The 13614-nt window shown below is 51.0% G+C and overlaps 1 protein-coding gene across 3 annotated transcripts in view; it reads left to right on the top strand.

Moving 5' to 3' along the window:
- Window positions 1-13614, top strand: part of SH3GL1 (SH3 domain containing GRB2 like 1, endophilin A2) — a 28910-nt gene that overhangs the window by 9436 nt on the left and 5860 nt on the right. For 2 of the 3 annotated variants that reach the window (XM_074163948.1, XM_074163947.1), the window contains exons 2-5: window positions 10272-10340; window positions 10453-10525; window positions 11179-11322; window positions 13038-13171. In XM_074163948.1, coding sequence (XP_074020049.1) covers window positions 10272-10340; window positions 10453-10525; window positions 11179-11322; window positions 13038-13171 — 420 coding nt within the window. Of the gene's footprint in view, window positions 1-9278; window positions 9321-10271; window positions 10341-10452; window positions 10526-11178; window positions 11323-13037; window positions 13172-13614 lie in introns of those variants that run through there. The other variant, XM_074163949.1, reaches the window with a different exon arrangement.

Raw genomic sequence — 13614 nt, 5'->3', positions numbered from 1 at the left:
ACGCTTTTCCTAGTATTCAAATGAACAAGGAAAACGCGTGTTTATAGTGTTCTCAATGATTTCTCTCCCTCTTTGATGTTTGTGTACACTGAGGTATCGCTGGCTCTGTGCTGGAGTTTTCACTTGGCCGTGTTAAACGTGCTCTGGTGGGGCTCCCTCTGCCCCCGCCGAGTCAGGAAGAAGGTTTTTGTCTTCCCTTTGATGGAGTTGAGGCTCCTGCCTCAGCTCAGCATCTTTTTTCATCTTCCTTCTGTCCGCAAACCTGCCTGGGAACTCACCTTGACTCTTCTGAACTCATTAACGCTCTCTGCCACCCAAAACTCAATGCAGCCGTGACTCAACCTTTTAGGTAATTGCTCTACGTGTCCCATCGGCCTGCTTTGATCTCGTCACGCTGCAGACCCGGAGGTTCTTGTGCCTCCTTCCCAGGTCCGTGATAGTCTCTGGGCTCTGTTGCTGGCTTTTTGTGTTTTTTTTTCACTGGGTGATGCCAGTGAGCGTCATGCGCCCGGGGAGGTGTTTTTTCATCTCTCTTGGTTTGCACAGGAGCAGAAATCCCGTCTGCTGCTTTTTTTTTTTGCGAGCTGCCCTGAGGCCATGGTGTTTTCCCCAGGGACATACAGGTGTCGTAAGTCTTCCTGTTCTTTGTTTTCCCCCTTATTTTTTGTGAAATCCCTAGGAAGGGCTGGGGCCGATCCTCTGTACGCTGATCCAAGGACGGGACTGCTGGGTGCTCTGCCTCCCTTTGTCATTGAAGCATTGGAGAAGACGAAACGGAGGATTGCAATTACTGGGAGGCACTTCTAGCGCTTTGTGCTTTTATATCCCATTAATGAGTGGCTCCGAGTCTCAAATGCGAGGAGCCTCTTGTCTTTTTGGTTTTTTTCCCCTGGGTCTGCAGAGGTCGGGTGGAGTTGCTGAGGAACGATGGCTCAGCAGCTTTGCAGAAGTCAGGCCGTGATTCACTAAAGCTCTTCTGAGATAGGACATGGGGAGGCTGGGCAGGAAATCTGGATGCAAGGCAAATATTCCACATTTCCCCTCGGTTTAGAGGGCTTCCTCCGAACCGCTGGAGTCACTGCAAGTGGGTGAGGAGAAGGGCATTGCTGGGGAGAGAGAGAAGAGCTGCTTTTTTTCCTTTCCTTTTTGTTTTCCCTGTTAACTTGACCCAGTTATATTATTTATTTTTTTCCTAGCCGAGTAGAAATTATGTCTCGTTTGGTCCAGAGCACGCAAGAAGTAAGTAATCATAGGAGAGAATATTTCTGATGCAAACGGCTGTTGGGAGGTGCCCCCTTCCCTGCAGCAAGAACAATTTTGAGTGTCTCCCTGCAGTGAGAGCTCCGTATTGAAGCCTTTCTCCTCCGGGATGAGTCTGTTTTTAAGGCAGATTTGTGCCCTTTTGGCCAGGTGGCCCATCCCAGCTCGGCATTAGCCCGGGCAAGCCGAGCTGTCGGCTTCTGCCTGGGGAGGGAAGGAGGCAGCGTCTTTCTCCTGCTGGAAGAATTTGCTCGGAGAGCACCAAGATGAGCAGAGAGCCTCGGAAACAGGGATCGCAACGAAGATTTTAAATGGTGTCATGCTACAGGCAAGGAAAGGACGAATCCCCTGAGCAAACTGCTGCATTGCAGTGCGTCTGTGTGCCCTTCTCTGGCCCGAGCTCTGCCAGTGTGACCTGCTGGCTGCTGCTTAAGTTACTTTTTTTTTTTTTTTTTTTAAATTCATGCTGTCCTCATTCCTCTGAGCCCATCTGCTGGATGGAGATGAGTCATTCGATAGCGCTTTGAGTAGGTGATTTGACAGGTGGCTCCCTAGAAAGCTGCCTTTGCAGGCAGCAGCTCTTTCTGTGCGGTTTCTATATGATAAGGTTACAACCTGAGGTCACTTTGAAGGCTTTCTGCCTCGTGGGGAGTGAAGGGAAGGAGCTCTTCATTGTTCTGGGTTGACCTTCCTGCTCAAAATCAAGGCAATTCCTCCGGCGTTGGGTGGAGAGCGGCTAGATCCCCATCTCAGATGGTGAGGGGGTGGAAAGCTCGGGTTGTTTCTAGACACGTTTTCCTAGTGCACGTGTCTGGAGGCAGCGGAGCACCTCTACGTGCCTTTGCACCAGTGCATGGGTGGCGAGTCTCGGACACGACTGGCCCTCCTTGTGAAAGATGGGAACAGGAAAAAGAAGGGGAAGAAAGCTGAGGAGGAGATTGAGGGCTGGAATGGGAAAAATAAGGAGAAGAAAGTTCAGAAGGTTGAGGGTTGGAATGAGGGGAAAAAAAAGGAAAGAAAGTTGGGAGGAGATTGAGGGCTGGAATGGGAAAAATAAGGGGAAGAAAGTTCGGGAGGAGGTTGAGGGCTGGAACGGGAAAAATAAGGGGAAGAAAGCTCGGGAGGAGGTTGAGGGCTGGAATACAGAGTAAAAATGCTCCTGTGAGCTATTTTTATCGGGGAGACCAGACAACTGAGGTGGCTGCTGGAGCGATCAGGTGCCCCAGGACAGGTTAGATCAATGGTAGGGCTGATGTTAGGGACCAGCAGTGGGATCTTGGCAGGAGGGACAGGGCTTGAGCTGCTGTTGCTCTTTCTCTGTTTTGCCCAACAGGGATGTGAGAAATGGCGAGACGGTGTCTGCCGAGTCACAGCCACCTTCTGTTTTTAGCTCTGCCTCTAACCTGCTCTTGACAGTAGGCAAATCGCTTCCTCTCCTGCTCTTTCCTCTTCTAGCACTTGTCAGCCCTCTCTCCTGGCAAAGTGGCAGCTTTTGGGGTGAGAAAATCCAGTGTTGAGCCTCGGGAGGACCACGGAGCTGCTGGGTGCCTCCAGGTCCCCCAGCTATTTGAAGCGTGGGGGATCTGCTGGGGAACGCGCCTTCCCCTTCGTTACCAGGTTAATGGTAATTTTTCATCCCCTGTTCCGCATAATAAACACTTAGATCTGTTTTCTTCTCCTTAAAGTAGGTCAGAATTTGCTCAGATGAGGGTGTGCTTTGCTCTGGGCGTGACGATCTGAAACTGGGGTGTCTGCTGCCTCTCAGCAGCGTCCTTCCTTAAGAATGGATACCTTTCGGTTTTAATTAAAAAAAAAAACAAAAAAACCCCACCAAAACCAAAAAAACAACTTAAAAGCCTCTAAGGAGGTGGGATGGAGTCAGACGTACAGAGCTAATGTGAGCAGACAGAACTGCAGCCTCGAAGCGCATCGGCTGCCGCTGCTCCACGGGAACCGGCTGCTCCTCTCCTCCCAGTTCCCAGCCCCGCCGTGCTCACTGGGAGCCGGACCCGAAACGACAAGGTCTCGACATGACGTACTCTCTGGATCCCGACTGGTGTCTGCTGTCGCACCAGCACCTTCCAGTCTGGCCTCGTTTCCAAGGATTACGCCAGGAAGGTGACAATTAACTTTTAATGAGACACTTTGGTGCGGGGAAGGCAGCACATCAGAGCCCGGATCTCTGGAGGGGATTGCCACCGGTCAGGAGACACCTCCCAGTATGGTCGGGAGACTCTTCCCAGTATGAGCTGGTTCTGCGAGGAGCCTCTGTGGTGGCAGAGAGGTGGAGGATGCTCCAGGAGAACCCCGGGTGCTTTTTCCAGGTGCTGGGCTCCTGATTCTCCCGGGAATCCTGTGAGGAACAGAATGTGTGTTTCCAGGAGGAAAACACACATTTTTTTGGGGCTCTTTGGCCCTGCCGTTGCCAAACCCCACTGACGGCACCCGAGTGACTAAACCCATTTACAACCTATTTATTTTGAAGCTTAGATACACACACGATGAGTAAATTCTCCCGTTGGCTCCGTGGAGCTGCGAACGCCCAGCTGCCTTGTACTCCGTGATGATAAAGCTACGGATGAAGATGACCGAAAATTACACTTAATGCTGGGGAGTCCGGCCTTGCTGAGCTTGGCTTTATTCGTTTTATTACGGAGCAGCCCATGGACCTGGGCATGGCTCAAACCGGGCACCAGCGATCCCAGTTAGCACTGGTTTTCCTTAACTTCTACCTGTCCCTACCAGGCTGTCGTGTTGTATGTTCTCAAGCCATCTTCATCTGGGGTTAAAAACATTTACAGGACCTTTTTTAATTATTTTGTAGGCTGGCTTTTTCCATGGGACTTGCTCTTTCGTGACGAAGGGAGCCGGGGTAAAGCTTTGTCTGTTTGCTCGTCTGTGGGTTGGGTTTTTTTTATTTATTTATTTTTTGAAGGGAACTTTCTGTTAAGGTGGTGAGGAGGAAGAGGAAGGCTTTGATAACACCAGCATCTAGAGGGATAAGGTTTTCATTCTACTGCGAGCAACTGTTTCGAATGCGAGGATGCCGTATGTTTGATGTGTTATAAACAGGGCTGACTGCTAGGGAAAAAGAAAGCAAAGCTTTTTTTTTTAAAAAAAAAAAAAAAGATAGTTTTTGTGTTTCCTTTGGTTTGTTTTGCTTGTTTGAGGCTGAGGGAGTCAGGGATAATTTCCCATTTTAAAGTATCTAAAGGTCGAAGAGCGGAATATCAAAATCAGGTCTGTAAAGTCACGTTGAAAAGCTGCTTATTAGCAGAAAATGACACCGACTGATGGCTCCTGCATCCATAGTTTGGATTGATGAGGACCTGCAGGGTGGGGTGTGCCGTAAACCTGCCCTCCTCCGGGTTCCGAGGTGCCTTCTGGGGGGAGTTCGGCTGATGGCATCTCCCCTCTCAGTTTGTCATGAATTTTTTTGCTGATGCTGCTGTACAAAAATCTCCTTTTTTCTTTTTTTTTTTTTTTTCTACGCATCTTTCACGCCTCTACCAACAGCAGCCCTTGGGAGCAACGCAGGAAGGCCATGGTGTGGAACAGCCCATCTTTTCTTGGGGAACAGCCTCAGCTGCTGCTCACAAAACCTCTCCTGATCTTCTGTGCTCCTAAATATATCCAGGCACATCCTGGCCGAGCAGACCTACCCAAACACGTTGGGCACGGGCTTGTACTCCTGGCAGGAATGATACTGGGATGATGCTGCAGCCAGCACAGAGGGAAATGTGGATTTGGGGTGGGAGAGGGTGTGTTGGGGTCCTTCTCCAGACTTTTGGGACCATTTTGGGTTTCGTTGATGGTGTGGGCAGCACCAAATGACTGATACCTCTCTCTCTGATCCATCTGGTTCACGGAAGGACGCCTGGTGCAGTATAGCGAGGGATGGACACTCAGATTCCTTTATTTGCTGCAAGTTGTTCTGGAGCTGAATGGATGAGATGAAGGAATGGTGGATTTTGAAGGAGGACACGTAGATTTTGTGCCGTAAATTGGGTGCGGCTGCGCAGCCCTCCCTCTTCCCTGAGTTAGGTTTCTCTCCCTCTCCCGGCTGTAAAAGAGAAGCCCTCCTCATCGCGCCTTTCTTCCCCCTCTGTGTACACATACCATTCCTGCCTCTCCCCGTAGCCAGCCTCCTGCCCCAATAGTTCATTTAAACAATGGCTCTTTCATTTCTGAAGATCTTCCACCACGCTCAGCCCTTCGGTGGGATTTGAAGGGCGAGGGGAAGCCGGGATCGTTCGCGTTCCCACGCCCCTGCGAAGGAAAGCGATGGAAACCCCCGGGAGTCAATGCTTTTTCAAAGGAGGCTTCAGAAACTGCCCAGTGTGGCCGGGGAGTGGCCCATGGGTGGCAAGAAGTGGCTTGTAGCCCATCCCATCCCTCTGGATTAGCTCTCGGGCAGATGGAGCAGGCGGGATGCGACACTCCTGGAGATGCTGCTGCAGCTCCGGCACCAGCCGTGAATTAAATACACCTCCCTCCTCTCTGATCTCAGGTCGGAGCTATCTAGGGCATATTTTAACTGCCAGCATCCCTTTAATTAAACATGGATGGGAACCGAGGGATTGATTCCTGGCTTCTCTGTTGGAGTTCGTGTGCGGCATCAGCTTCGGCCCTCATCCCCCACCCTGTGGTGTGGTTTGGTTGGGATGCCAGGTAAATAGCCGTAATATTTTGTAGCAGTTTTTAATCTCGCTGGGCCCTGACGCCCAACTATATCGCCTTGTGCTAATATTTGCTGGAGGAAGCTTTTGGCTCGGGCTGCTGAGGGCTCTGTCGCTGCGGCAGGGCTTGCTCCAGCTTTAACCTTTTAGTGTGTGTCCCATCCTGGCAGGGCCAGGAGATTAAAGAACCTGAGGAGTATAGGCTTGTTCTCATCTTTCACGCCGAGCCAGCTGTAAGAAATCCTGCAAGAGAGTATTTGGGCCACTGAATTTGGTTAACAGAATCACAGGATGATATGGGGTTGGAAGGGACCTCTGGAGATCATCTCCTCCAACCCCCCACCAGAGCAGGGTCACCCAGAGCAGGTCCCACAGGAACGTGTCCAGGTGGGTTTGAATGTCTCCAGAGGAGACTCCACCACCTCTCTGGGCAGCCTCTTCCAGGGCTCTGCCACCCTCACAGCAAAGAAGTTCCTCCTCATGTTTAGGTGGAACTTCCCATGTTCAAGTTTGTGCCCATTCCCTCTTGTCCTGTCCCTGGGCACCACTGAAAAAAGACTGGCCCCATCCTCCTGACACCCTCCCTTTAAGTATTTATAGGTGTTGATCAGATCCCCCCTCAGTCTTCTCTTCTCCAGACTAAACAGACCCAAGTCCCTCAGCCTCTCCTCATCAGAGAGATGCTCCAGTCCCCTCACCATCTTCGTAGCCCTCTGCTGTACCCTCTCCAGCAGTTCCCTGTCCTTCTTGAACTGGGGAGCCCAGGACTGGACCCAGTGCTCCAGATGGGGCAATGACTTGCCTTGCTCCGTCCCTTCCCCGGGTTCACATCCATCTCGATTGCAGCTTCGCGAGAGGCGACGTCCCCAACCAGGGGAAGAGGGATACGTTGCGAGTCTCGTGGCTGCTGAAGAAATAAAAGCGCGGAAGAATTGCCACCACGTCCTCAAAAAAAAAAAAAAAAGCCCCCGAATCGCTCTCCGGAGGAAGCTGAGCTGGGATGTGCACCGACAGCCTTTCACTGACCGACTTCAGCCAAGCTCCGGGTGGCGCGTGGATGCTTCCTTCCTCCTAGTCCTGTGAGCAAAGGGCGAGCTTCCCGGTGAACTTAACGCTCCCATGAGAAAGTCACCGCTGACTCGCCAGGCTTTTTGCAGGCAGAAGGACGAGCTGCACGATGTGGCACTTGGAAACTTGGCTCCCGGTCGCGTCGTGAAGCTCTAGGTTAAACAAGGAGCCGGCGAGGGATTCTCCTGGCTCATGGCTCGGCTGGTGCCGGGGAGGGGGGGTGTGTGTGTGGAATCTGCATTAGGTTGTCTCCCTGCCTGACGGATTTAGGGACGGGGCTGGAGCTGCTGCGGATGACACACAGTCCCTCCTCCTTTTCTCTCGTGATGAAGCCTCCCGGTTTAATTAGAGCCAGCAGGGAGAGAACCTCAATCTTATTATTCCTTCGCAGCAGGGCACCAGTAGCGTTTCTTGGACGTCAAAAGGAGGATTAAATTAGTCTGCAAGCGACTAAGGAGGGGTTGTGTTTTTTTTTTTTTTTTTTTTTTTGTTGTTGGTGGTGGTTTTTTTTTTTCCTCCTTCACATCTCTCAGCTCTCTGGGAGGGTGTTAAGCCTCCAAAATCGCTGTGGTGATCAATGCCTTCGACATGGCACGCAGTCCCTGATTACAGCAGAGCTCCCTGCCCGGGGGGTGTTATTTGTAGCTTTCTGGGCTGCAAATCCGTGGGTGGATGGGTGGAGAAGAGTGGGAATGGAATGGCTTGGGATAATTGTACCCTTCCCAGGTGTATTAACAAATAAAGGAGGTTTCCGGAGGTGCGACCTTTGCCAAAGCGATCTGAGGTGTGTGGCTCCCCTTTCTGTGGGACTTTTGGCCGGGGACGAGGCGACGGCAGCTGGAGACGAGTTTTGCTGTGATGAGTTTGCCCTGGCAGGCGGAGCAACCCCCCCTTCCTGGGGATTTTTTCTAGTCTTGATGTGTCTGGAGAGGAACGTGCACCTCCCCGGCTCGGAGCCAGCTTGCCGGGGTGTGTGCTGGCACCCCAAGCACGGAGCAGGCATCCTAAAAATAGGCAAGAAATCGAGCTCGGCTTGGTTGCCCATCTCCAAGCAGCTCTGGGGTGATAATACCCTTTCCAGCCTCCTTCATGTGTGGGGCTGGGCCATCCTGGCACGCTCTTGCTGGGTCCTGGGGACCTGTGAAGGCTTTATTTGGGGGTTAAGCAGGAGAATGAAATCCACAGCTGAGCTGAGCGAAGCAGGAGAGCATCAATCCCTTTTTCCCCAAATGTCAAGGGTGAACTACAGCAGTCCCTCTTGGATATCTCGGGTCCTCTGCTGAGCTGTGCTTTCTCCAAAAGAGGGGAAAAAAGGCTTCCCTTGGTGCATGGAAGCCCCAAGAGGCTCTGGCCAAGGGGTCGGTTAGAAGAACCGAAGAGCTATTGGTACCAGTTCCTAAAGGGAGCCTACAGGAGAGATGGGAGCGGACAGGAAGGGGAGCCATAGGACAAGGAGTAATAGTTTTAGACTGAAAGAGGGGAGGTTGAGATGAGATCTGGGGAAGAAATTCTTTGCTGTGAGGGTGGTGAGAGCCTGGCCCAGGTTGCCCAGAGAAGCTGTGACTGCCCCATCCCTGGAGGGGTTCAAGGCCAGGTTGGAGGGGGCTTGGAGTGACCTGGTCTGGTGGGAGGTGTCCCTGCCCAGGGCAGGGGGTGGCACTGGATGGGCTTTAAGGTTCCTTCCAATTCTAACCGTTCTGTGGTGTCTGCCCACTGAGATGCAAGCAGCTTCTCAGCCCAGGCTGTGCTTGGAGCCATGATGTTTGTGCTCAGCACCAGAGCCTGGCTCTTGCCGTACGGAGGGGGCTATGAATACACAGATTATTTTTTTTTTTTCTCTTCCTTATTTTGCTGTCTGGAAATAGGATTTTGCTGAACCGCTGAATGTTGTGTTCTTTTTCATAATAACAAGCGTTTCTTTTGCGTGTCCTGCTTGGTGACTTGATTTTTGGGGCTGAGCGTGGCATGGTAGGTGCCCGTACCCAGGGCAGAACAGCTGGTGGGGTGTTTCCCAGTGCTCTGGGTAATTAACTAAAGGGTTAAGTTGGGTAATTACCTAAAGGGTTTTTTTCTCCCCCTCTTTCTCAAAAAAGTAAGGAACCCTTTTGAATCCCCATGGGAGCAGAAAGGGTTCCAGAGGAAGAAAGACTTGATAAAATCAAGTATTTGATGTTGAAGTAAACAAACCTGTATTGTTCGTCCAGAACTGGAGTTTTAACTACAAACAGGAGAGATCCTGGCAATGCCCCGCGGCAGGCGTCAAGTCTTGGGAGTCAGCGCCTGTTTCCTAGACCGCTTTTGATGTCTGTATATGTAATTTGCTGTCCATTTGGACCAGTTTAGGGCAAGATAATCACTAATTTTGGCTGCTTTATACGACCTGCGAACCCCAGGTGCTGCCACTTGCCTTCCCACACCGGCACGGGGCTGGGAGGGAAATTTTCCTCCCCATTTAGGCTGCAGAGAAGGACACTTTGAGGTGGATTTAGTAAAGGCAGTTATTATCTTTCAGCTCGGGTGGTTGAATGGTGAGGTTTAGGGAACAGAGGTCTTTTCTTAGACCAAGCAATATTTGGAAGAAAGCTGATAAGCCTTCACATAAATAGCCAAAAGCAGCCCCATCGTTACAGCTCGTCAAACATCTCACCTTTTCGCTGGTTTTAGAACAGGCATCAGAGATGCTTTGATAAATGGATTCGAAAACTTGACCGTAGCTTCTGCAGATCTCTTTATCCTCCGCTTATGAAAAATTCGAACGCCCGTGCCCCAGATCCTGAGCTCCTGCAGCATTTCCCCCAGGAGGGATGGTTCTGGGCTTTGAGATGTCCCTGCTCTCTCCAGACTCCGTTCCTGTGCTGGCTGCTGGGAGCGGAGCGTGTTCCTTCCCTGTTTACTTGCATTTTGCCATGTGTGAAACTGAAGCCTTGGCTCAAAATGGAGTCGAGAGACAATTCTGCCACCTGCTTTTTCCAGCGAGCGTTGGAGTTGGGAGCCGTGTGGTGCGATTTAAGGAGCTGTGGAGCTTCTGTCGGGTGAGGAGTATCCTGACTGAGCCATGCTATGAAAGAGTAGGAGATGCTTGGATTTTTAGAGCCACGTCTTTTTAACATGCTTCGTGCCGTTCCTGCCGCCTCCTTTCTCTTGCAGGTGCTGCCTGAACCACCCCTCTTCCCTTTCTGTCCCCAGGACTTACTACATGAGGTATAAGGAGCTTTAAGGAGCTACTGCTGTGCCTGATTCCTCCTCCTTTTTCTTTTTCTGCAGCTGGTCAGTGAGAAGGTTGGAGGGGCTGAAGGGACCAAGCTTGACGATGACTTCAAGGAAATGGAAAAGGTGAGTGGGGAACAAGAGAAATCTCTAAAATCACCCATATAACTCCTCTGTGACCTTGCCAGAGCCCTGAGCTGATCTTCACTGCTGCTGGGTCCTCTTGTCTCTCCTACAGAAAGTGGACCTGACCAGCAAGGCAGTTACAGAAGTATTGACCAGAACAATAGAGTACCTCCAGCCGAACCCAGGTGAGTGCCTGAACCTCTCCTGTCCCCTTCCCTCTGCTCCCCCTCCCCCCCCGGTTTTCCAGGGAAAGGGGCAGAGAAACATCAGAGAGAACCCTTTTGGCCCTGAGATACTGGTCACCAGCCCACGTTTGAGATCAGGCAACTCAGGTGAAGATCCAGACGCTCCTCTTGCCCTGTTCCTGGGCTGTAAGATGCTGCTGTTGCTGTTGAACAGTGGAAAAAAAAGACACACCTTTCACTTTGGACCTAGAGATGCCCTGAAGGGAACCCCTTTTTCCTGGGATGTCCAGAAGAATTGGGGCATCTCTGGGCTGGGAAGGGCTTTGTAGGCATCGCCTTTGGAGCCTGCTGTCCTCCCTGCTTTGAGCCAGCTGGTTCAGAGAGCACTCCAGGGACTACGGGAGGGCTGGGGAAACTCCTTTGGCCTTCACTGGCGAGCTGTGGGGAACTATTTTTGCTTGCTGTCTTGGAAAAGAAACTTCTCTTTTCGTAGCGAGTGATATTTCTGGTAGATGAAGACAATAGGGCTTCTTGGCTTTGGATCTAGCTTTAAAAAATAATAAAAAAAAAAAAAAAAAAAAAGTTGGCAGTGGCCAGCAGCTGCTGGCAAGTCCGAGTAATTGCAAACCCGGCTGTGGCTGTTTCTGTGCCAGCTTCCAGGGCCAAGCTAACCATGCTCAACACGATGTCAAAGATCCGCGGGCAGGTGAAGAACCCCGGCTACCCGCAGTCAGAAGGGCTGCTGGGGGAGAGCATGATCCGATACGGCAAGGAGCTGGGCGAGGACTCCAACTTCGGTGAGTCTCCCATCGGGTTAGCTCCCCCTGGGAGTGTGCGGATGAGATGGCAAAGGCTGCTGCCAAATTTCCAAGCTGTTATTCTAAATTCTGGAAGGGCTGTATCGCCCTTTGTGTCACCTCACAGCGCTGGGGGCTCTTAAAAGAGGTTTGAAGGCTTCCACCCAGGGTGGCAGGGAAGGGGCGAGCAGAGCCCAGGTCTCCTGCATCCCAATCCGTGGCATCACGTACAAAACCACCTCTTAAGGCTTTCTTATTAAACACCAAGATGAATTTGCGTGTAGGAAAAAAATGCTTCCTTGCTTCTAAACTGAACGACGGTGACGTGGAAACTAGATTGAGCGAGGTGGGGAGTTTTACGCTGCAGTTTCCAGCTGCAGTTTCCAGCTGCAGCCAAGAAATCTTTTTTTTTGCCTGGCAATTTCTCATAACCATGTGTGATTTGCAGGGAGGAGGGGGGGTGAAGCCTTTGGGTGACATCAATTTTAATCCACTAGAAACATCAGCCTCCGCACGTGACGGACCTGGTACAGCGCACAGCTGTCTGATGGCTTCCAGCACGGGGAGGAGCCTTCAGGAAAATTAAAAGGCTCTGGCTACTTTGCGGGGGTGACGCAGGACTTTCGAGAGTGGCTCTGGCCAAGGCAGAGCCCTGCGTCTCTCTCCACTTGCAGGAACTGGAGGGCAAGGGGGAAGGAAGTTTTTAGAAGAACACACCAAACCTAAATTTCCTTTAATAGCCTCTCTTTAAAGGACCACTTAACTTGATAAATTTCTCTGTTAGTACTGCATCCCCCCCCCAGGGCAGGTTATCTAGAGTTACCACAATTGAAATAACTCTTTTCGTATATTTATTTTTTCCAGCTGGACAGCAGAGTGATGTTTTCTCTTTATCCTCTATTTCACTTGTATATTCTCCTGTGCTAAAGTAGTGCTGAAACGGTTGGTTTGCCAAAGCTGCACAGGAATAACTTCATCTATAAATGGTTTCTACTGGAATAAAAAGCCAAGACTAAAAATGCTTTGCTGCAATTCCGTCTGGCTTAGCCGTCGTTGTGGCAGGAGCCTTAGAAAAGCATGAAACAAAATAGGTTTCAATAAGCAACTTCGAGCCCTCTAATTCCCAGGGGAGGAGAAAGGGATAAGGTTGGCCCGGTAGAGGTTAGTGTCTAAAATGAATAAAAGACTGTAAGTTCGCTGCCAGCATCTGGGGAAACTTGAAAAGTTGGTCAGAGAGCTCTGGGCTTAAAATTGGCTGAATAAAAGGATGGATCAGACCAAACACGCCTCTGCCCCGGGCTCCTCTTGCCGGCAGTGGCCAAGGTTAAAGCACTGCATGGCCAATTAGCAGCTCGGCAACTCCCGGAGCCAACAGGGAGTTTAAAAATATCACTTTTTAAAATATTTTTACCTTTTCCTTCCTCTGTGTAGTTGGTAGGGATTGTTCCTGTTTTTCAGAGGAAAGAAATGAAGCCTGTTGGTGGAGTCAGTACCGACGGGCAGTTGCCTCCTCTCGCGCCGGGCTGGGCGATTTGCTCCGGACAGAAATGTGGGGGTGTCGGATGGGGGGCAGGGGGGGACACACGGAGCTTGCACACGCTGGGTGTCTTGGCAGAATGGCTCTGCATGCAGCCGCCACGGACTTCAGCTCTGTTTAACTGGCTGGCCCCCTTCTCCCTCTTCCCTTTCTCTTCCCTTCCTTTTCTCACTCGAAGGCGATGCACTTCTCGATGCTGGCGAATCTATGAAGCGGTTGGCTGAAGTGAAGGACTCGTTGGATATTGAAGTCAAACAAAATTTTATTGATCCCCTCCAGAACCTGTGTGACAAAGACCTGAAAGAAATCCAGGTAAACAGCTCAATGGTGGGGTTTTTTTTTTTTTTTCTCTCCTCCTCATCCCTCTGGTTTCTGGCCTCTCCTGGCTATTAGTGCATATAATTGCTTGCTCTGTCCTGGTGGGAACCAAGGACTCGCTTAAGCGTGGGGTTTCTTCCCCTCCACTGTATGTGCTTTCTCTCCCCACGTTCACTGGTGTTTTCTCCCTGCTCAGCACCGCTGCTGCTCCTACTTATGCAGCTCACGAGGCTGGATGCAGGTTCGATGGTTCTTCATTTTCCGTGTTTTATGGAGGATGCTGTGGGAACGCATCCCAACGTGCATTCTGGGCTTGAGAATTTGGTTCTTTGTGCCGCGAGCTCCCAGCCGCGTTACATTTGGGCTGCCTGGCATTAAACTTCACGGTGTTTCTACAGCTCTTGGCTCTATTCTGTTCGTAACAGGGATTTACAACA

The sequence above is a fragment of the Numenius arquata genome, chromosome 25 (genome assembly GCF_964106895.1).
Source record: "Numenius arquata chromosome 25, bNumArq3.hap1.1, whole genome shotgun sequence".
Lineage (NCBI taxonomy): Eukaryota > Metazoa > Chordata > Aves > Charadriiformes > Scolopacidae > Numenius > Numenius arquata.
Note: the sequence above shows the minus strand (reverse complement) of the source record. Positions and strands in the feature narration are given on the sequence as shown.